This window comes from Zootoca vivipara, chromosome 9 (genome assembly GCF_965207765.1).
Source record: "Zootoca vivipara chromosome 9, rZooViv2.hap1.1, whole genome shotgun sequence".
NCBI classification, from domain to species: domain Eukaryota; kingdom Metazoa; phylum Chordata; class Lepidosauria; order Squamata; family Lacertidae; genus Zootoca; species Zootoca vivipara.
The window spans coordinates 69,592,340-69,614,444 of NC_142592.1; the positions used below are offsets into that span (position 1 = coordinate 69,592,340).

At 51.0% G+C, this 22,105-nt stretch overlaps 1 protein-coding gene across 4 annotated transcripts; it reads right to left on the bottom strand.

Annotated features, from left to right (window-relative positions):
• Positions 1–186: 186 nt before the first annotated feature.
• Positions 187–18,208, bottom strand: ARSA (arylsulfatase A). 4 transcript variants are annotated; one of them, XM_035128477.3, is made up of 10 exons: positions 17,736–18,208; positions 17,146–17,218; positions 13,376–13,635; positions 12,192–12,432; positions 9,557–9,775; positions 7,582–7,751; positions 6,460–6,584; positions 5,148–5,275; positions 3,923–4,025; positions 187–3,815 (listed from the first exon to the last, which is right to left on the bottom strand). In XM_035128477.3, exons 1-10 carry the CDS (start codon positions 18,077–18,079, stop codon positions 3,481–3,483), a joined length of 1,998 nt encoding a protein of 665 aa, XP_034984368.2. In that variant the 5' UTR covers positions 18,080–18,208; the 3' UTR covers positions 187–3,480. The 4 variants fall into 4 exon arrangements, with proteins under 4 accessions (XP_034984368.2, XP_034984367.1, XP_034984370.1 ...); XM_035128476.3 differs by having other exon boundaries at positions 17,083–17,218; positions 17,736–17,806; XM_035128479.3 differs by lacking the exon at positions 17,146–17,218 and having other exon boundaries at positions 17,736–17,833.
• Between the last annotated feature and the right edge of the window lie 3,897 nt (positions 18,209–22,105).

The window sequence follows — 22,105 nt, forward strand, 5'->3', positions numbered from 1 at the left end:
CCCACAGCTCGAAGCGCTGCGTCTGTGCAGGCGCACAGCGTTATTTGGCCCTTCTGCAAAGTGTGATTTAGTGCTTCTGCGCATGCGCAAGTGGTGAAACCCAGAAGTAACCCATTCCGGTACTTCCGGGTTGCCGCGGGACGTAACGTGAAAAGACACAACATGAAGCGGACACAACACGAGGTATGACTGTAAAAGTTGTTGTTGTATTAGCAAGTGCAAATTGTATGCCGTTCATTATTCTTATTACATTTTCTTACCCACCTTTTCCCAAAACAGCCAGAGGCAATTTAAAGAGGGGGGGGGAATCAAATATATACATGGTTTTAAACCATACAATAAACAGCAAATAATCCATATAATACTATCCCCCACCCATTTTTAAGAAACAAAATCACCTGGCAAAAATGCAGACCTGATTACATCTCCTTCCTGGAAAAAATACATCTGTGAGCCCAAGTTTCACTTCTTATTCCTGGGACTGAATATGGTATGAAAGGTGAAATAAAACGACTGCTTTAATAAAGGGCATTTTGAGCCTTGAAAGCATATCTCAGCCACATTTGCAACATCCTTAATAGGCAGACAACTGTTACAATTTCCAGCTGGGGGAAAAGAGGAATTAGGCTGCCTACAAGCCAGGATGGCATTCAAATCCGCACGATGCTTCATCAGCTCAGAAGCAGAGAGATACTACGAAGATTCTGGCCTTCCTCCAAATTAGTGCACCATTTCCTTCCCATGAGGAAGTTTGCTTTTAGTTTCCAGAAGATTTGCCTCTCCGGTCACCTGCAGGAAATATAGGAAATACCTTCCTGATGCTGCTGTGGCAGCCCCTGCCGGTGCCTCCGAGAGGTTGCAGGATACTTTCCTCAATATTGACAGAAGGACTGTCTCTGCCCCCATCACCCAGCCCGGACACTGAGATCCAGCTCTGAGGGCCTTCTGGCGGTTCCCTCCCTGCGAGAAGTGAGGTTACAGGCAACCAGGCAGAGGGCCTTCTCGGTGGTGGCGCCTGTCCTGCGGAACGCCCTCCCATCAGATGTCAAGGAGATAAACAGCTACCTGGCTTTTAGAAGACATCTGAAGGCACCCCTGTTTAGGGAAGTTTTTAGTGGCTGATGTTTTATTGTGGTTTTTTTAATATTCTGTTGGGAGCCGCAGAGCCTGCTTGGAGCTGCTCAGCTGCTGCCCCCACTCCAAAAACTGGGATGATCCATTTTGATGCCTGGCTCCTCCCCCCTCTGGTGAGGACCGGACCTTGCACATAGTTGGCTTCCCATGGGGTGAGGGCACAAGGTGCCACCAGTTTGCTGATGCTGAACCTGTGGGGGTCTGGCCAATGCATGGATGGAATATCTGGGCTTCTCAATTCATCCCGGGCTTCTCAAGTTCTTTATTATTGCATACATCAACCGTGTGAACAGCTTGGCTTCTTCTTGTGATGTGTTGTGGTTCTAGTGTTGCATTGTAGCTTTCTTAGGATATGAGCCACCCCCTTGAAGTGGAAGGGCCGTCCGATGGGCTGAGAGAGGGTGGGTGCGACAGAGGGCATAGGGAAGGTGTAGGGAGAAGATAATCCAATGTATGCTTCCACAGGCCCTGCCTGAAGACTGGTGAATTCCAATGAGCAGAGAGACGTTCGTCACAGAGAACACAGAGCAAACCAAGTAACCTCTGGCTGGGAGAAACTGTTTCCTAAATGCAAGTCACCCAGAACACTTCCCTCGGGGGAGATGAACAAGGCACGGAAGTTGACCCAACAAGGTCCTACTCCAAGGAGAAAGAGGCTCAGTCATTGCAAGCACTCGAAGTGGCAAGGTTTTACAGAGTACGTTGGCATGGCCAGAGGCAACGCTGCCTGCTGCAACCACCTCTAAGACCATGTCTTGCTTTCGCACTGTTGGCCCAGCCTCTCTGAGGATCCATGGATATTTAAAGGATGAGGCTTGCATGATATTCTCATCTCTTGGATGTAGAATGGAGCAGCCCTCTTTTCCTCGGGGCAGGGATTTGGGCGCCCGAGGAGAGGATGGAAGGGGCCGTACCCTAGCAATTGACACATCTGCAAGAAGCATTTCGCATTCAAGAATCCTCACTTCACAACCTCCATCTTAAGAGCTATTCCACGAGTTGCTCTCTGACATGGTAAAATCACACAGAAGGTCTCCTGTGCTGAATACGTTGAATGAAAGTGTCCCCACGATGGCAAGAACTGGTACTTTCAGACCTCTGTGCTTGAGGTGGCATGGAAAACACTACCATCGGCTCACACAAGAGTCTTTACTATAGAGCAGGCATCCCCAAACTTCGGCCCTCCAGATGTTTTGGCCTACAACTCCCATGATCCCTAGCTAACAGGACCAGTGGTCAGGGAAGATGGGAATTGTAGTCCAAAACATCTGGAGGGCCGAAGTTTGGGGATGCCTGCTATAGAGCATAGGTAAAGGTAAATGGACTCCTGACCATTAGGTCCAGTTGTGACCGATTCTGGGGTTGCGACGCTCATCTTGCTTTATTGGCGAGGGAGCCGGCGTACAGCTTCCAGGTCATGTGGCCAGCACGACAAAGCTGCTTCTGGCGAACCAGAGCAGCACACGGAAACGCCGTTTACCTTCCCGCCAGAGCGGTACCTATTTATCTACTTGCACTCTGACGTGCTTTCAAACTGCCACCCTGTTTCTCCTAAAATAAGACATACCCATAAAATAAGCCATAGCAGGATTTCTAAGCATTTGGACAATATAAGCCATACCCCGAAAATAAGACATAGTGATAGGCGCAGTTCTGGAGGACCCCAAGGAAGAGGTGAGGCTGGATGTGTAATAAAAAAATAATACACCCCCTGAAAATAAGCCACTGTGGTGGTTTTTTTTTTTTAAGGAAAAATAAATATAAGACGGTGTCTTATTTTTGGAGAAACACGGTAGGTTGGCAGGAGCTGGGACTGAGCAACGGGAGCTCACCCCGTCGCGGGGATTCGAACTGCCGACCTTCTGATCAGCAAGCCCTAGGCTCTGTGGTTTAACCCACAGCGCCACCTGCGTCCGTACTATAGAGCATAGTTTTGCAATATAAAACGAAACCAAGACAGGTCTTTTCTCCGAGGACCTAGAACCTGTCAAAGTGGAAGGAAAGGAAGGACATCTCAAAGCAACACTGCCGCTCCGGAAGACGACATTGAGGACAGCCCATTGCTCAGTGATGAAGCACCCATTTTGCATGTAGGAGGTCCTGAGTGCAAATCCTGGATCTCTAGGCAGGGCTGGGGATATCCTTTCCTTGAAACCCCAGGAAGCTGCTGCCAGTCAGTGTAGACAATACAGACCTAGTTGGGCCAAATGGTCTGGCTCAGTATGAAATAGTTTCCTATGTCCCTAACATGTGGATTTCCCTCAGTGAAAAGGGTGCTGAAAGCCCTCATTGGAGTCCACAACTGTTCAGCTGTGGCATGTACAGAGTACGAGGAGTGGCAGGCGCTTATGCAAGGGAGGCTGCAGGCTTAGAGGCTGACACACAGGTGCAGCACGAAGGCTTTGGGCTACACGAAGGAGAACAGCAGGGCTCCAGTGACGGGTCGCTGCCCCTCGCAATCTGACTCTCCCCAAACTCCATCTGTTTATCGAAAAGTGCCTTCAGCAGACAGAGCTCCTTGAGGGCAGACAGGACGTCGGGCCCCACAGCCTTGTCCCCAAGGAGGTTGTAATTCTCCGCTGGATCTGACTCCAGGTCAAAGAGCAGCGGGGGCTCGTGGCCCTGCAGGGGGGTCAACCCATGGCAGTCCTTGTCGGGGGTTGTGTCGCTATGGAAGGCTCCTGCAATGACACGAAACAGAGAAAGGTCACACCATTGCCGTCCCAGGTCAGGAAGGGGTTCAGCTTGGCCAAGGGGAGAGCAGGGCAGGATCAAGCCCTGGGCTTACCTTGCGTGAAGAAGTGGGCTTTGTATTTTCCGTAGCGGACCGCGAAGACGCCGAGCTGCTGGCTGGGGGCCGGGGGGTAATAGAACATGGTCTGGCGTGGACTCTGAAAGAGGAGCCAGAATGATACGCCTTGTGATATTTGGTTGAAAGGCAGCAAATAAATTCAAGGAACAACAACCTGGGCAAGGTAATATGCAAAGCTTCATTGGCTGCCGCACAGAGAAAATGTTGAGTGGGATGGCATCAGCAAAAGGCCTGCTTTTGGGGATATAATCCACTGGTGCAGTCAAATGCAACATTCCTTCTTTCCCTAGAATGGGCACAAGCAGGGGGGGCAGCCAGTCAGTGCAACTTCCTGTTCCACTTGTCTGGAGCATCCTCCCCCTGCCACTGGTGGAGGAACAGGGGGGGGCGAGCGAACCGCCTCCTGGCACCATCAGGGAAGGGGTACCATCGTGGCTGCCCCCCCCCCGGACATGAGCCGCACATCTGTCACGCCACGCCCCCAGGACACACACCACACCATGGGTGTACCCAGGATCAAAACTAGGGGGGCACACCAGCCACACCCCCAGCCACACCCCCAGCCACCAGATTGGCTAGCTGGCAATGACGTGGCCAGGATCCCCCCAGGAGGCATGGTCAATGTCCACGCCGCCCAGAGGAAAGGGGGCCGTTTGCAAGGCAGTACACGGAGTCACCCGCACTTGCACTCCTGCCTCGCCTGCTCCTTTAATGGCAGCGGTGACTAAAACTAGGCAGCAGCAGTGAAGCCGCCTCCATTGAAGGTAACCTGGACCTGGACCTGGGCTAACTTCGGCCCACAGTCTTTCAAGTCACAGCGAGCACAGCACAGAAAGTGCTGCCCCACAATGCTCCACGGCACTTCATTTGCATGTATGGCGTCCCTGCCTGTCCTCTCAAACTAGGCAGCTTCTCAAACTAGGCAGCACAGTTGCTCTCCAGCGTCACCAGGCTCCCCGCAAGCACCACGGCCTCAGAGATTCCCTCGATCCCTTGTGGTCCCTCAAATGGTGTCAGAGGGAACCTGGTGGAATGGCCGCAATCCCGGAAGACCAGTCCGCAGTGGCACCAAGGAAGCAGGATGGAGAGGGGTCAACGGAACACCCCGCTTCCCTGCCTGCCTCCCCACCCAGCAGTCTATTTCCAGTCACACTGACTGTGACGGCCGCCATCGAGACAGAGAAACCGACCGGAAGCTCACCTTCCCACTTCCAAGGAGGACGGGGCTGAGGTCGTAGCCGTCCAGTGTGACATTGGGGAGACGAACCCCAGCCAAGGCCGCCACGGTAGGTAGGATGTCCAGAGTGCTGGCCAGCTCATGGGTCACACCTGAACGCAGAAACAGACAGGAAAAGAAGGGGCAGTGAAAGACAATTGAGGTGTGGTACTTTAAATTTAGCCCACCCAGGGAGGGTATACCCCCTAGAAATCCATTAAAAATAATATAATACCCCCATGTAACCAACAGGCAAGCAATACACCCAGTTTCACAGCCAGCCAAAGCAACCCCTGTCCTGCCTGCCAGATTGTAAGCATGGCCTGCAAGCTCCAGGGTGGGGAGAGATGTGTTGTGACAGCCTCTGAAGACAAAGCAGGCAGGGTAGCCAGGGCAGATGCGGGCAGTGGCATAGCAAGATCTGGTGGTACCTGGTGTGGAAAATTTGTTGTCAACTCCCACCCCCAACATTGAAATCTAGTTGGACTCCCAAGAGACTGCGATCTACTCACAGTATAAAAAGACTAGCAGGCCCGTCCTAGCCATAGAGGCTAGTGGTGCGGAGAACCACGGCGCCGGGTGCTGGAGGGCGCTGGAAGGGCGCCAAGTGAGTTCAGGGTTCCGGCGATCTGGCCAGGACTGCGCTCCTTCTCAGAGGACTCTGCGCTGCGCCTCCTTCTCGTTTCCCCAGCGCTGGGTTCCGCTCAGTCGAGCTTCGCCACCAGCGCGCGCACAGCGCCCAAGCAGCTCTTGCTGGTCCCGCGGTGCGCGCGCTGGTGGCGAAGCTTGACTGAGCGGAACCCAGCACTGGGGAAATGAGAAGGAGGCGCAGCGCGGAGTCCTCGGAGGTGGCCTCCCGCTGCTGCCGCGGTCTGCTTGGCACTCCCGGGCCCTTGGAGGGGCTCTGGAGGGGGGCGCTGGATGGGCTTAAGACGGCCCTGAAGACTGGCTGTAATCTTCCCATTGTCATTGCCAGGAGTTGTTGAGCTTTCTTTAGGGGAGGGTTTGCCAAAGTTGTTGAGCTTCTTTTGGGGTTACAGGCTTTGGGTCTGAGTTGAGGGAGATTCTGCTTCTCTCCTGCCCTCCACCCTCCACTTGTTTGCTCGCCTGCCTCCTCCAGCAGCCCAGGAGCGCGGGGCTGTCAAAACGAAGGGGGAAGGCCGGCGGCGGCTGAATGTCACCCCCCTCGGTAATGACACCTGGGGCGCCCCAACCCCACCATGCTCCACCCCTGGATGCAGGGCTGCACCTGCTCCAGCCGTTGCTGAAACCCTGAGGCCGCAAGGGCTGGACGTACCTGGGGCAATGCGGCCTGGCCAGTAGGCCACAGCAGGCTCCCTCACTCCTCCCTCATAGGTTGTGCTTTTGCCACACTTGAGGAGGCCAGAGCTCCCTCCTCGGGACATGCGCATAGTTTCAGGGCTGTAAGCGAGAGGAAACGACCATTAGGATGCAATCTTCCCCCCACCCCACCCCTTTTTCATTTAAAACATTTCAAAATATTCATTTAAGCAACCTTAAATCAATAACTTCCCTTCTCTTCTTCCCATGGTTCATTTTACATACCTTAACATCCCTGCATATTTTACATGAACTAAACCGTTCAGTAATCAATTGTTACATCCATCAAGTCTTATTTGCACTGTCGAATTTATATTAATGCAACCAGCATTTTTAAATGAACATAATTTTCACCCATATTTTCTTATTCTAGATGTTAGATATAGTCCATCAGTTTAAGTTGCCATTATTCTTTGGTTGGGACTTCCCTCATTCTCCATTAAAACATCCCCTTTCTAACAAACTTGGTGCAGGCCACTTGCGTCTTACGCAGGGATTAATGTCCCAGGGCTGAGTGTGTAAAGCCAAAATCGCGTATGGTCAAAACAATCCCTTGGAAGTGCCCCCGTGAGATCATCTTTACCTTCCAGAGTCGGCATGACTTCCTGGTCTCTAGGAGGCTCTTGCGAAATCTTGCATGGCCATCCCAAGATCTCACAAGAGCTTCCCAGAGCCCAGTAAGCAAGACTGAGAGTTTAAATGCTCTTTCCGCGCTGGGGAAACCCTGCGCAAAAAGAGCTTTTAAGCCCTCCGCCTTCCATGCGTTTAATTTGTGCAATGTCAAGCGCATACAATTGAACTTGCGTGTGTTAGATGCACATAAGTTGCCTGGAACTAAAAGCTCCCCCAATTCTGCAGCCCTATCTTATGACCAGGTGGAGCAATTTTCCTTCAAGGAGCTCGGCCGTAGTCAAAAAGTATATATGGCAGCAGAACTAGACTCCAATGTCAGCAATTCACTGTCCGTCCTAATCAAATCTGCAACAGTCTTTGCCAATCTTTCCTGCTTCCCGAGCAAAAAAACCCCTGTGAGACTTGGCTCTGGGTTAGATATCTTGGAGATGAGAAGCACCCTTACCCGTTGTCGGAGGTGAAGAACACCAGGGAGTTTTCGGCTATCCCGCTGTCCTGCAGCGCTTGCAAAATGTGCCCCACGGATCCATCAAACTCAAGGAGGGCGTCTCCGAAAGGGCCCCTAGGCGAGCGGCCTGTGTATTCTTGGCTCCCAAACTGGGGGTAATGCGTGTGCTGTGGACGAGCAAAGAGCAAGGCACTTGTCAATGTTCCTAGCTTGCTCTTCAGCAGAATAGTTTCACCAGCAAATCTCGGAAGAGCCTTGCTGGTTCCATTGCCCAAGGCGGCCCAGCGAGACGCCTCTGGGGAGCTTGCAAGGAGGGTGCGGGAGGGGATAGCTCTCTCCCCCTCAGGCATCCTGGCTCATTGCAGTTGATAGAGCAGATGCTGTGAAATTAAAACCATGCCTAGCGCCATGCTCCACCCCCACCCCCAGCTGAATTTGTCCAAAAGTTGATCCCTACCAATCCCATTTTCCTGGCTGGGACTTCTCTGTGGTGGCTCCCTTGTTATATACAAGTCTTTCCATTTGGAGATATGCCCCCCCCCCCATGACTTCTAGGAGACAACTTAAAAAACACATTTTCTCACAGGCCTTTGAACTGATTATAAGGCTGCTGCAGCATTACTAACTGGTTTTATTGCTTTGTTGCAGTGTTTTAACAGCGTTTTAACTTCATTGTTTTGTTTTGTTCCCACTAAACATCAGGAAGAACTTTCTGGCAATACAAGGCATACAGTAGCAGAACAGACCAGCTACAATAGCAGATGGTGGACTCTTCTCCCTTGGAGGATTTTAAGCAGAGGTCGGATGGCCATCTACCATGTATACTTTAGTTAAGACAGAGCTTGGCATTGTAGGGGGTTGGGCTAGAGGACCCTTAGAGTCCCTTCCAACTCTACAATTCTATGTTAAAGGCAGGGGCAGCCCAGCAGTGCTCTTAACTGCTAGCACCTGGGACTCAGAAACATGCAGCATTTTATATTTATAAAATCGTCATTTGGCAGCAGACGAGCCTTGAGGTTTTGAGAAGGGTGTGGACCATCAGAAATGTGCATACATGTGGTTATTTTGCAGGATGCATTTCATCAGCCAAGGGTGATGAAACACACAACCCTTTTTCAAAAGCTGCTCGAGACAAGTGACTTGCAGCAGTTCTGCTCTGTGTGAAGAAACACATGCTCTGGTTATCTCCCGCCTGGACTACTGCAATGCGCACTACGTGGGGCTACCTTTGATGGTGACCCCCAAACTACAACTAATCCAGAATGCGGCAGCCAGACTGGTGACTGGGAGCAGCCGCCAAGACCATATAACACCAGTCCTGAAAGACCTTCATTGGCTCCCAGTACATTTCCGAGCACAATTCAAAGTGTTTGTGCTGACCTTGAAAGTCCTAAACAGCCTTGGCCCAGTATACCTGAAGGAGCGTCTCTACCCCCATCATTCAGCCCAAACACTGAGGTCCAGCTCTGAGGGCCTTCTGGCGGTTCCCTCGTTGCGAGAAGTGAGGTTACAGGGAACCAGGCAGAGGGCCTTCTCGGTGGTGGCGCCCGCCCTGTGGAACGCCCTCCCATCAGATGTCAAGGAAATAAACAACTATCTGACTTTTAGAAGACATCTGAAGGCAGCCCTGTTTAGGGAAGTTTTTAATGTTTGAAGTTTTATTGTGCTTTTAATATTCTGTTGGGAGCCGCCCAGAGTGGCTGGGGAAACCCAGCCAGATGGGCAGGGTAATAATAATAATAATAATAATAATAATAATAATAATAGCTTCAGAGGGGAGTAGGGTCCCCATCAACAAGAGAGCTTGAAGACCATGCGGCCGCTCATTCTTGCCTGTGTGGAATACAAGCGTGTCTCACACAGCAGCAGCTGGACTCTAGAGAACAGGCTCTAGCCCATCCAAAGGACAGGAATAAAAGTTAACTGCCTGGCTTCTTTGCCCCAAGCCTGCACAAAGAGCTCCGGAACTTACATGGGAGGCATAATATAGCAGGAAGGGCTGGTTGCGCCGTGCGGAAGCGGCAATGAAGTCTCGGGCAAAGGCGACGTAGCGAGGCTGCAAGCGTGGGAATGACAGGGGCTGCTCTATGATGCTCTGGTTCCAGAACAGGGGGACGGGAACCACTCCCTGTTCGCAGGTCCCAAAGCAGGGCGTGTCCGGGGGGAAGCAGGTGAGGTTCTGGCAGGGGCCCTGCAGCAGGACGAAGAAGGGGAAAGGTGGTGTTATCACAGGAGAGAGGAGTCAGAGCATACCGGAGGCACAGAATGCATAACAAACACACCCATGTACAGGTGAAACTCGGAAAATTAGAATATCGTCTAAAAGTGCATTTATTTCAGTAATGCAACTTACTATTTTTTATTTTTCTTTTAATTTTTACAAATCCTTTCTTTGGGAAATTCCATAGTAATAAAACAAATAGTTACAATAAGACAAAGAATAAACAAGAATAAACATCGCTATTACATTTCATTAATTACATTCCATTTATAATTGACCCGCCTAATGACATATAATTACAATTACAACAAATGGAGGCTTGACATATCTTGCTTTGCATGTCATGCATCTATCTCATATATTGGTTTCATCTTTTAAGTTGCATCACTGAAATAATTTTCCGAGTTTCACCTGTACACAAAACCACAGGAGCTCATTACCTTAGAAGCCCATTTAACGATTCCACTCGTCATTCTAGCTCCACCAGCACCACTCCCATATGGGCCATGATGAAGTTTAACCTTAATCTTCCCCTCCCTCCCTCCCTCCCTCCCTCCCTCTCTCTCTCTCTCTCTCTCTCACACACACACACACACACAGAGCCAGATTTAGGTTTGATGAGGCCCTCAGCTACTGAAGGTAATGGGGCCCTTGATATGTCCAGCTGTCCAATTGTCAACATCCAATTGTCACTGTCTTTTGTGTTGAATATATGCTATATATGGTAATCTAAGGACTTCATAGGTATCTCAAGCCATTAGCCCATGTTGCCCTGCAACCAGTCCATGCAGAATGTAGGCATCCTATATATAGAAAGGAGCAAACCAGGGATATTTTAGGGAGCAGGCTAGCAGGTGGGGCCCATAACTTACTTCATAGGAGCCTACACAACACAAAACACTGTTGCTGTATGTAGGTTTTATTGTATTTGTTTTTTATCTTATATTTTGGAAATGTACATCCAGTTGTTTTCCCCTTTAAATTTTCTTGGGACCCCCCAAGAGAGTGGACCCTAAGCTAGAGCTTGTTTAGCTTATACATAAATCCAGCGCTGCTCTCTCTCTCTCTCTCTCTCTCTCTCTCTCTCTCTCTCTCTCTCTCACACACACACACACACACACACAATTCATCAACATTTCCCAGCAAAGAACTTAACAAGAGACTTGCCAGAGCAGACCAAATGCCCGTCCAGACCGGCAGCCCATTCCCAAGAGGGCCAACTACATAGATGTTCCCAGGAAGCCCCCAAATTCCAGGCCCAAAGGCAACAGCCTCCTCCTGCTGCCCCTTCCTGGTAAATGGGGCTCAGGGCCACATTCTGAAATACTGTATTGCCAATATAATATCAAGCTAGTCAAGCCCAAATCAGAACCGGCTGAATTCAGTGCTTTTCTCATATATATATATATATATATATATATATATATATATATATATATATATAACCAACCACCAAATTCACAGTGAATGCTGTAATTGTGGGGGGGGGGGGCTCACATTTCCCCAAGCAGATCTGAGTTAGACCCTCTCATTAAAACTGTTTCAACTGCAGCCTGAAGTAGGGTTACCAGACGTCCCCGATTCCCGGGGACAGTCCCCGGATTTGCAAATCTGTCCCCGGACCAATTCCGTCCCTGGAATGTCCCCAGATTTGCAAATCTGTCCCCGGGAAATGTGGCAGCGGCAGCCTCAGCAGCCTGGAGCCAGCCTGGTAGCGCAGTTGGCTCTGGCTGGCTTCAAGAGCTGCTCCCTGCTGTGGCCCCCGTCATTTTTTCCTCACTGAAAGTCCCCATATGATGTATCTTGTGCGCAACACATCATATGGGGACTTCCAGTGAGGGAAAATGGCGGGCGACACAGCAGCGAGCAGCTCCTGAAGCCAGCCAGAGCCAACTTCGCTACCAGGCTGGCTCTGGGCTGCCAAGGGAGAATCGGGGACGTCTGGTGGTACAGATCTCCTCCCCCCTTTTCCCCTTTGTTCCCCCTTTGTTTTGACCAATTGGGGGAGGCTCAGGAGTTGAGGGTGGCCGGCCGTTGACCAGTTTTTAAAAAAACTCTGCACATTTGTGCTTCACAGAGTACGAAAGAAGGGCTTTGCACCTTCCATGGCAGAGGTACCGCGCACCTTGTGCCCCTCCTGGGCAATGGCGTGCCACCCATCCATGACTCCCGAGCCTCCCCCGATCTGTCAGAACAAAGGGGTAAGGGGGCAGGAGATTGGGGAAGGCTCAGGAGTCACAGGCGGGTGGCACGCCGTTGCCCAGTTTTTAAAGAACTGTGCATTTATGTTTCGCAGGGTGCAAAAATAGGGCTTTGCACCTTTATACAATATGCCCCCTTCTGAGCCTGCGCTGCTCCCTGCTTTGCCCACCCAGCCGCATCTCACCTGGTCATGCGAGTAGGGCACCCCCAGGAAGTGGTCGAACCCTTGGTGCGTGGGCAGGAATGTCCCATTCGGTCCGAGGCCCAGGTGCCATTTGCCTACCATGGCGGTGGCGTAGCCCCGCCCCTTCAGCAGCTCTGCCAGAGTCACCTCGGCCAAGGGGAGGCCTCCCCGGGAGCCAGGGTAGAACACGCTGGGGTAAATGCCGGAGCGCGTCTGGTAGCGACCCGTCAGCAGGGCTGCCCTGGAGGGGTGAGAGCAGGTAGGAAAGACACTAGACTTCCGGGCCAACAGCCAGGCAGTCACATAGCTCCAGCCAAACCCAAACCACTCCAAAAGGAACATGCAATCACCTGCCCCAGGCAGAGCCAGATTTAGGGCAATGTGGACAGTCCCCCCCCCCCCACTGGGCGCTGAGCAGAGCAGGTGCAGAATGATACCGTATTGGCCAGAATATAAGCCTCACTTTCCCGCCCAAATTCCGACCGCGAAAAGTTAACCTGCAGCTTAAATTCGCGACCTTACAACAATGGGCTTTTACGGTATCGCTGCTGAAACAGACGTACGGTAAAACGGAACAAAAAAACGTTTTCTTGCCGATTTGCGAGCTTGAGACTGTCCATTTGCCATTTACGAGTGTGAGTGCCTGCGGAATTGTAGCAATTTAATCGTGATTTGTGATTTTAGCCGTTCTACGGAAACTTTTGCGGGCTTGCAAGATCAAAGGCTTAAATTGGCTCGGAGTTACAATTCTACCAACCGCAGCGATTTTCAGCCTGTAACCCAATTTTAAGGGAGCGGCTCATATTCAGGTATTGCCTTTTATCTCTCTCCCCCCCCCCCGAATTTTAAAGGTGCAGCTTATATCCCGGCCAATACGGTAATAATAATACTCAATAATAATGACTCTAGGTTGGAAGGGGTGCCAAATGTTGTCCTTGCTCAGGGTGCCATATTACCAAAGTCCACCCCTGCTACCAAGGACTGAGGGAAGGGAGCGATAGAACATGCAAGGATCAATCATCGTGTGTGTATTGGTGCCCAGAACATTTTACGGGTTAGCATAATCTGTATAACTGCATATCTGGGGGTGTGGGGAGGAAGGACTGAGTCCAAGAAAGATGACTTATGTCACATTAACTAACTCCCAACAATTGAGCAAGAAAGGGAGATGGGGATTGGCATACCTGGACGGACTGCAGACGGGGCTGCTGCTATAGAAGTCAGTGAACCGTAGGCCGCCGGCCGCCATCTTGTCCAAGTTGGGCGTCGAGGAGGTGGGATGCCCATAGCAGGACAGATCTCCAAAGCCCAGGTCATCGGCGAAAATGAGGACAATGTTGGGAGGCTGGCTGGCTGAACACAGCAGAGCCAGGGCCATCAGGCACAGAAGCACACATCCCCGAGAAGGCATGGCTAATGAAGGTGTCCGGATGCTGCCCAGGTGCTAAGAAGAGAAGAAGAAGAAGAGTTTGGATTTGATATTCCGCTTTATCACTACCTGAAGGAGTCTCAAAGCGGCTCACAATCTCCTTCCCCCTCCTCCCCCACAACAGACACCCTGTGAGGTGGGTGGGGCTGAGAGACTTCAGAGAAGTGTGCAGGGCCGGCTCTAAGGGCAGGCTGGGTGGTGCGGGGCACCGTGCGGCAGCCCTCCAGCCGCGGCAAGAAATGGGGCGGGGGCGCCGGAGCGATCTCCGCACCACAGCGCCAGGGCGCCCGACATGCTGGAGACGACCCTGGAAGTGTGACTAGCCCAAGGTCACCCAGCAGCTGCACGTGGAGGAGCGGAGATGTGAACCCGGTTCCCCAGATTACGAGTCTACTGCTCCTAACCACTACACCACACTGGCTCTCTTAATGCCAAGGTTGGTGCCAGGAAGCCTGTTGGGCTACAGTCAGAAGAAGCTTTGCTGGAGTGACTACAGAGATAGGACAGGAACCAAATGTTCTAGCCTCCCCAGCTCGAAACAACCATTGCCTCTTCTCAGCTACCCGCACCCCGACTCTAGAATAGCAAGTTCGTGGCACTAGGAGGTTGTCACGGATAATCCTCCTCTTTGAGGCAAACGGCAGGTGGAAAACCTGTGCTCTGTAGAAGAAAAGCTTGCAAGGAAAACCGACAGCTTGGTGGTGGTGGTGGTGGTGGGGAGATATTGAAGAGTGCATCACTAAAAACATGAAGACCAAAGACAGAAGACTCTTTTAAAACAGAAGAAGAAGCTTGCTTGCTGTATCAAGCCAAAGGAGACCCATCTAATCCAGGATCCTGTTCTCACAGGGCCAGCCAGATGCTCCAGTGGGAAGCCCCAAGCAGGAGCTAAGCAAAACAGCTCCTCCTCCCAGTTGTGTCCTGACTCTGAAGAGAACAGCCAGAGTGGCTAACTGGCATTTATGAATCTGCCAAACCCTCTTTTAAAGCCATTTGAGGCAGCAGCCAACACTGTTTGAAGCAGGCACCCCCAAACTGCGGCCCTCCAGATGTTTTGGCCTACAACTCCCATGATTCCTAGCCAAGAGGACCAGTGGTCAGGGATGATGGGAATTGTAGTCCAAAACATATGGAGGGCCAAAGATTGGGGGTGCCATGAGTGAAGTAGGACTTCCTTTCATGTCTCCTGAAATCTTCCAACATTCAGCTTCACTGGAGGGCTCTGAGTTCCAGCATTATAAGAGGGGGGGAAAGAAACCTTTGCTCTTTCCACTTCCCCCCACACTCTTAAGTTTCCAACATTCATAGAACCTATAATAGGAGACCAAAAAATAGTATATGCCCTATTCTTCTCATTTTTCACAGGGATTTATAGCCAGCTCCACACTTTCTGTGTTTAACTTCCCTTCCCCCCCGGCTGGAAGAACTCCTGCAGATGTCCATACCATGAATATGATCATGTTTGCCACACCATTCCTGTGACTAACTGCTTTCCTAATCTAAAAAGCCACAAACATTGCAACTTTTCCATACAGGCAATTTTTGCTTCTCCTTTTCTGCCCTGCGCACTGCTCTGCAATATCCCTTTGCAATACACTGGCCAGGTTTTGATGCGGTCAAAGCAAAGATGTGCAGAGCACATTACAAGTGATCCACAATTTTGTTTTCGATCCTTTTCTTAAGGAACCCTAGCATGGAATTTGCCCTTTGCTTATCTACATACTGGGTTAATGATCCCACGATGCCAAGATCCCATTCCAGGTAAGTCACAGTGAGGTCAGCCTCTGTGTGAATTCAGGATTTGTCCCAGTTTCCATCAATTTACACTTACACCTGTCACCCTGGTCAGAGAAATGCTTCTGAAACTATGCACAATTCTTCTATGTTTTGACCACATGGAATAGTGTGATGTTATCTGGAAGCAGGAACCCTTCACTGCTCACCCTTCTTTGAGATTATTTCTGAACGATTTAAAAACAAAAACAAACACTGGTTGGGACTCTGGATTTTGGAGCGCTCTGCTTTCTACATCCCTCCACCAGCAAAACTCTCCGCTGATTCTTACTTTTGTATTCCTGTTCTTTAACAGGTTACCAGCCCACATGAGGACACCTTCTCTCGCCTCCTTGCCAAATCTTCCTGGGGTGAGGGCGTTTGCGAAGTAGGGTTTTGTTCACCAGCAAAACCCACCCATCTGGTTTTTTGCATTCTCAAGTAACTCTAAAAGCTTAGGGCTCATCCACACCCAGGACTGGATTTGTAGGTTTGATGAGGCCCTAAGCTTCCCCTATGACTACACAGTGGAAGTGAGGAACAGGTTTAAGGATTTAGATTTGGTGGACAGAGTGCCTGAAGAACTATGGATGGAGGCTTGTAACATTATACAGGAGGCAGCAACGAAAACCATCCCAAGGAAAAGGAAATGCAAGAAAGCAAAATGGCTGTCCAACGAGGCCTTACAAATAGCGGAGGAGAGGAGGCAAGCAAAATGCAAGGGAGATAGGGAAAGATACAGGAAACTGAATGCAGATTTCCAAAAAACAGCAAGGAGAGACAAGAGGGTCTTCTTAAATGAGCAATGCAAAGAAATAGAGGAAAACAATAGAATGGGGAAAACCAGAGATCTGTTCAAGAAAATTGGAGATATGAAAGGAACATTTCGTACAAAGATTACCATAATCAAGGACAAAAGTGGTAAGGACCTAACAGAAGCAGAAGACATCAAGAAGAGGTGGCAAGAATACACAGAGGAATTATACCAGAAAGATATGGAGGTCTCGTACACCTCAGGTAGTGTGGTTGCTGACCTTGAGCCAGACATCTTGGAGAGTGAAGTCAAATGGGCCTTAGAAAGCACTGCTAATAACAAGGCCAGTGGAAGTGATGATATTCCAGCTGAACTATTTAAAATTTTAAAAGATGATGCTGTTAAGGTGCTACACTCAATATGCCAGCAAGTTTGGAAAACTCAGCAGTGGCCAGAGGATTGGAGAAGATCAGTCTACATCCCAATTCCAAAGAAGGGCAGTGCCAAAGAATGCTCCAACTACCGCACAATTGCGCTCATTTCACACGCTAGCAAGGTTATGCTTAAAATTCTGCAAGGCAGGCTTAGGCAGTATGTGGACCGAGAACTCCCTGAAGTGCAAGCTGGATTTTGAAGGGGCAGAGGAACCAGAGACCAAATAGCAAACATGCGCTGGATTATGGAGAAAGCTAGAGTTCCACAAAAAACATCTACTTCTGCTTCATTGATTACGCAAAAGCATTTGACTGTGTCGACCACAGCAAACTATGACAAGCTCTTAAAGAAATGGGAGTGCCTGATCACCTCATCTGTCTCCTGAGAAATCTCTATGTGGGACATGAAGCCTCTGCATCTTAGGCCAGCTTCCAAGGAAGAGGAGCACCTAAATCAATCTTTCCACCACAAAGCCCACATGCGCCCAGGACAACACTCACCCAACCTCAGATATGCTCCAAGAATATGCCTGGAGGGGTAAAGCCCAACGCCCCTGGCGTTACCTTGAGGCACCAGGATGCACAGGGTCCGGCAAGTGACTTCACGGGGCACGCCCACACTTTCACTTCCCTAATGCTTCAAAAAGGATGGAAAAGCATTAAAAATGCTCAATTATCTGAGGTTCTGCTCCCCACCCCCCCCCCACCCCGGCAGAAGCCCGCCCCACTCAAGCACAAAAAGCACAACAATTTTGGGGCGATCGCCGCTCTCCCTAACACAAATTCTGGCTACGCCAATGGGTCTTCCCCGGATTGAGTTTCGCTCCGAAGTCGCTCTAGGCATGGCACAGTGTGGCCGGTCTCCAGCCCCGCCCCGTGAAGCGAGCCTCTCGCTTCGATCCCGGTCATCTCCCCGTTTGCAGAACTGGGGGGAACCAGGGGCGGCGGAGCCCGGGGCGCGAGAGCGCAAAGGGCGCGCGGAGGGGCATCGCGGTGCCAGCCGTGGCCGCAGAGCGAGGCCGCCCTCCCCGCCTGCCTGTCCCTTTCCCCACGACCCGGCGAGGCTGCCCAGACCGGGCGGCTGCAGCCCCGCCACGATCCGCCCGACCCTCCGCCTTCCCTTCGCGCGCCTCGCCCGTCGCGGGGAGACCCACCGGGTTGAGCGACAGCGGCGGCGACAGCTGTTCTTGCGCGCGCCCCGAGATCCCGCAGCGCGGGGCACGCTGGGAATTGCAGTCCCCGTCCCCGAGGGTTGGCAACGCCTCTGAAGGGCGGGGCTCAGAAGTGGTCGCGGGCAGGATCCGCTCCTGGCGCCTGCACCTGCCGACGCCTCCCGCTTGGACTCGCCCTTGCGCCTCCTCCGGTTGGAAGGGGTCCCCCAGCAGCAGCAGCCAGGGTCATCTAGACCGATATCGCGGGCAGAAGAGCGAGGAACATTCTCATACCCTGGCCAGCACCTTTTCAATCTCCTGCCCTCGGGAAGGAGATATAGAAGCATGATAAGCCGCACCAACAGGTGAAAGAACAGTGTGTACCCGTGGGCCCTGAGGCTGCTGAATGGAAGACAGCAACATTGCAGCTGATGCTCGGGGTTGGTGGCAGCAGTGCGAGGGCCAGCACCCAGAGTGTAATAAGGACTGAGAGATTGGGGGGGTGGGGGGTGGGGGCTCGTTTAATCTCACTGTAATCAAGTGGTACAGTGACAATAAAGTGTTTCGATTTCTATTCCTTTGCAGTGCAGGAATCTCCACGGAGATGATTCGTTCTTCCTATTCGCCCCCCTTCCTCCCAAAAGAGTTCCGGTAAAATGCAACAGATCAATAGGGCTGGCTGCATCTCAGGCAGACAGAAGCGCATTCTGTGTATGATCAGGGGTCTCCCTCCAGCAAAGCTCCCATCATGCTCCATGCCTTTTAAACATGCCCAGAATCTGATGCTGTGCCTTGCTCGCTTCTTCCGTGCTCACCCCGTCTGCCCTGCCTCTCTTCCGCTGGATCTCAGCCGCGTGTGCGCAACGCGTGTGCAAAGCAGTGTCACTGGTCCCGGGGCTGCGCTGGGGGTGGAAGGCATGGGACGATGCGACATCACGGGCACAAGACAGCATCTTCCGGGAGAGCTCTCTGCAAAAATCACAGCGCAGCTTTCTGTCTGAAGCCGGTAGCTCTAGACCAGGGCTGCCGCGTGAACCTTTTGCGAGAGATTTTGATTTTGGGCAGCGGAGATGCGAGGAGGGAGCCGGCCCTTGCCTTCTTGCCGAGCAAGGGCTTTGCTCTACAGAAGGGTGGCCACTCAGGCGCAAAAAAACACATCCTTTGCAATAGCAGAAGCCCTGAAATAGAGAACAGAAGCATGGCAGGTTGGGGGAGGCAGAAGAGAGAGAAAGACTTGAGAAACAGGCTGGGTGGGGAGGAAGGGAGAGAAAGCGAGAGGTCTAGATGGGGAGTGTGCCATCTGCAGGCAAAGGCCAGAAGTGGGCATGGTGGGAAAGTCAGAGGGCACGACATGGGTAGCAAGCAGAGGCCTCCATGTTCGAGGGTGCCCCTTTCGTGCCCAGCTATCCCCCCACCCCACATCCTTGCTCACAGCTGGCAAGGGCCTCCCATCGTCTTGCCACAAAGATGCCCCCCTCCCGGATCTGGCAGCGCTTGCTTGAAGATGGGTCTCGCCCACCACTTGGGCACAAATGGCACAGGGTGGCATTTCCAGGAGTCGGCACGGTGCCCAGCCAGAAGGGGGGGGGAGGAGGGGGCACTGGGCCAGACAGAACCCCAGTGACAGACGGCGCTGGGGGCTGGGCCAGACGGTTAATTGCAGGCCTGCTTCATTTGTACTCAATTAACAGACTGGAGAGCTGGTGCTTTGAACATGGAGCTGCTGCCAAGGAAATGCCAGGAACAGGGACCCAGAGGCGGGGGGGGGGGCGGAGAGGAAGGTGGGGGGCATGGAGGGAGGGAGAGAGAAAAAATCACCCAGCATTACCACCCAAAGGGAGCAAGCAATGTACAGCATGATGGCTAGCCAGGGTTAGATTTGGGTTGAGGAGCAATACATTTAACAATGTAAAATATCTTCAGCCAATTAAAAAGTAAAACTCTGAATACTGAAGGCCCTGAGGTCTCCTGGGTTTAATCCTCTCTCACCGCAGCCATGCTCTTATGCAGAAGGCGCTGTCATGAAAAGTGATGCTGACCCACCCCCACCCCTTACATGGATGTTTTCCTTTTCCTTTTTTAAAAGGTTTATTAGATTAAATTCCTAGAGAATTACTGGGCTGTCTGTGGGGAGGGGGGGGACATGTCTCCAGATTATATAATCCCGTAGTAAACTCATTCCCTGAGCCTAGAATGTTATTCCCTGGGTGGGGGCCAATAAATTGAATCTTGAAAAGATGGAGGTGTGAGATGTCTTCCAAGTTCTCAAGTCCAAGAGGTGGCGCAGCTTGTTCTGGGTGGGCTTGCAGGCCCCTGGGAGGAGCAGGGCCAGAGCTTGGGGTGTCTCTTGAATCCAACATTTTCACTTGAAACCACAGTTAGCTCAGCGGCCAGGAGTGCTGGTCTCTGCCTCTGGCTGGTTCACCACCTACAGCCCCTTTTGGACAGGGATGAGTAGGCCATATGTAACAAAGGCACCAAGCGAGCCTCCCTGGGGAGAGCATGTCACAAACGGGGAGCCACCCCAGAAAAGGCCCTGTTCTTGTGTTGCTGCCCTCTGGACCTCTTGTAAACCACTTAGAGGGTCTTACAACAATCTGGTGGAATCTGAGGGCTGGATGAACTCGATGTGGGATGTGATACACAAGTAGCAGTCAAGTACAACATTCCTCGTATGCCTAGAGTGGACATCATCATCACTTTTTAATTTGTATACCGCCTTTCTATCATACAATACTCAAAGCGGTTTACAAGCTGAAGAAACAGAATCTAATGAAATACAAAACAACCTTATAACAATCTAATGCAATACAAAAATATGATAATAAAACATAGCTTTAAAATAAGCAATCAAATAATGTAACGTTCAGCAATCATTACAATAGTATAGAATAATATCAGCATATGAAAATTAAACAGAAACCCAATCTTAACATTTACAATAAATAATTTCAAAACAATAATCAATAAAACAACAGCAAGCCACAATGCATAAAACAATACAATACAAATTGAAAAATATAGACTGGAGGGTGAGGCAAGGTAGGTGGAAAGAGGCCTTGCCTGATGGAGTCTCTCCCCTCACAGTTCTTCCTCCAGGCACAGCTTCCTTATGAGGAGTCCCAGGGCCGGAGGGGGCGAGGCAAGGCAGGTGGAAAGAGGCCTTGCCTGATGGAGTCTCTCCCCTCACATGCAAAGGGGATGTTTGTTCCAGTCTTTTAAGAGGGAAAGTAAGGGATCTTACTAGGAATCTATATTGAGAAGCTTAAACAAGCTTGCAACCAGCTACTCTCTGTGCGTTTAAAGGGGAATGTTTAAAACTCTGCTAAATTATAGAACTTGCTAGCGCAAGTTAGGAAGGAGATTAATAAACAATATATCCTCTCCTGATTCCCTGAACATTCCCACACTCGATGGGTGGCAGAAGCCCTCTAAAACTATAGAAGGAAATAGAAAATGGAATGCTCTTGTTTGTGGAGGACAGGGAAACCCAGGAGGGGGGAACAGAATGGTGTATATCCTGGTATAAGACATAGCAGCTGGTCGGAACCCTAAGCATTTTGTTGCAGCTCTGCATTCCTGTCTCTCGCCTATCTAATTCAGGGGACAACAAAATGGCATGGGGTGTGTGGGCGAGGTGGGATGAGCCACTGATTCCACAACTTGCTTGTGAGTTGTTGCCAAGAACAACTGGGTGTCAGAAATAAGATGTTGGTCTAGTTCATCTCTAGCTTGGAGCCCTCCAGATGTTGGAGACTACAACGCCTGCCCACACTCCAGGGGCTGATGGGATCTGCTGTTCAAAACATCTGGAGGGGGCTGGGTTGTGGAAAGCTGAGCTGAACATTTCCCAGTAGCCATCTTTGTGCACTGTTTGTGGAGAGCACAAACGTTCTCTGGAAAGAAATGGAACCAGCAGAGCCTGATCGCTGGATTGGGCCAAAGGGGACCCATCTAATCCGGCATCTGGATCTCACCAGGGCCAGCCAGGTCCCCCAAAGGTGTTTGAGGATCAGGACATTCGCAGGGAAACCAAAATGCTTGTTTACAAAGCTATTGTACTGCCAACCTTACTGTATGCTTGTGAAACATGGACCACTTACAAACGCCATCTCCGACTCCTCGAAAGATTCTATCCATGGTGTCTCCGAAAATTTTTTACACAGCACTTGGGAAGACAGGCGAACGAATGCCAGCGCACTGGAAGAAGCAAAGATCACCCGTGTCGAAGCTAAGGCAAATCCACACCGTGATCAACTCCCACCCAGAAACCAATGTCCCCGCTGTGGAAGGATGTGTGGATCCAGAATTGGCCTCCACAGTCACTTACGGACTCACTGTTCAAACCATGTTTATGGAAGACAAGCTTACTT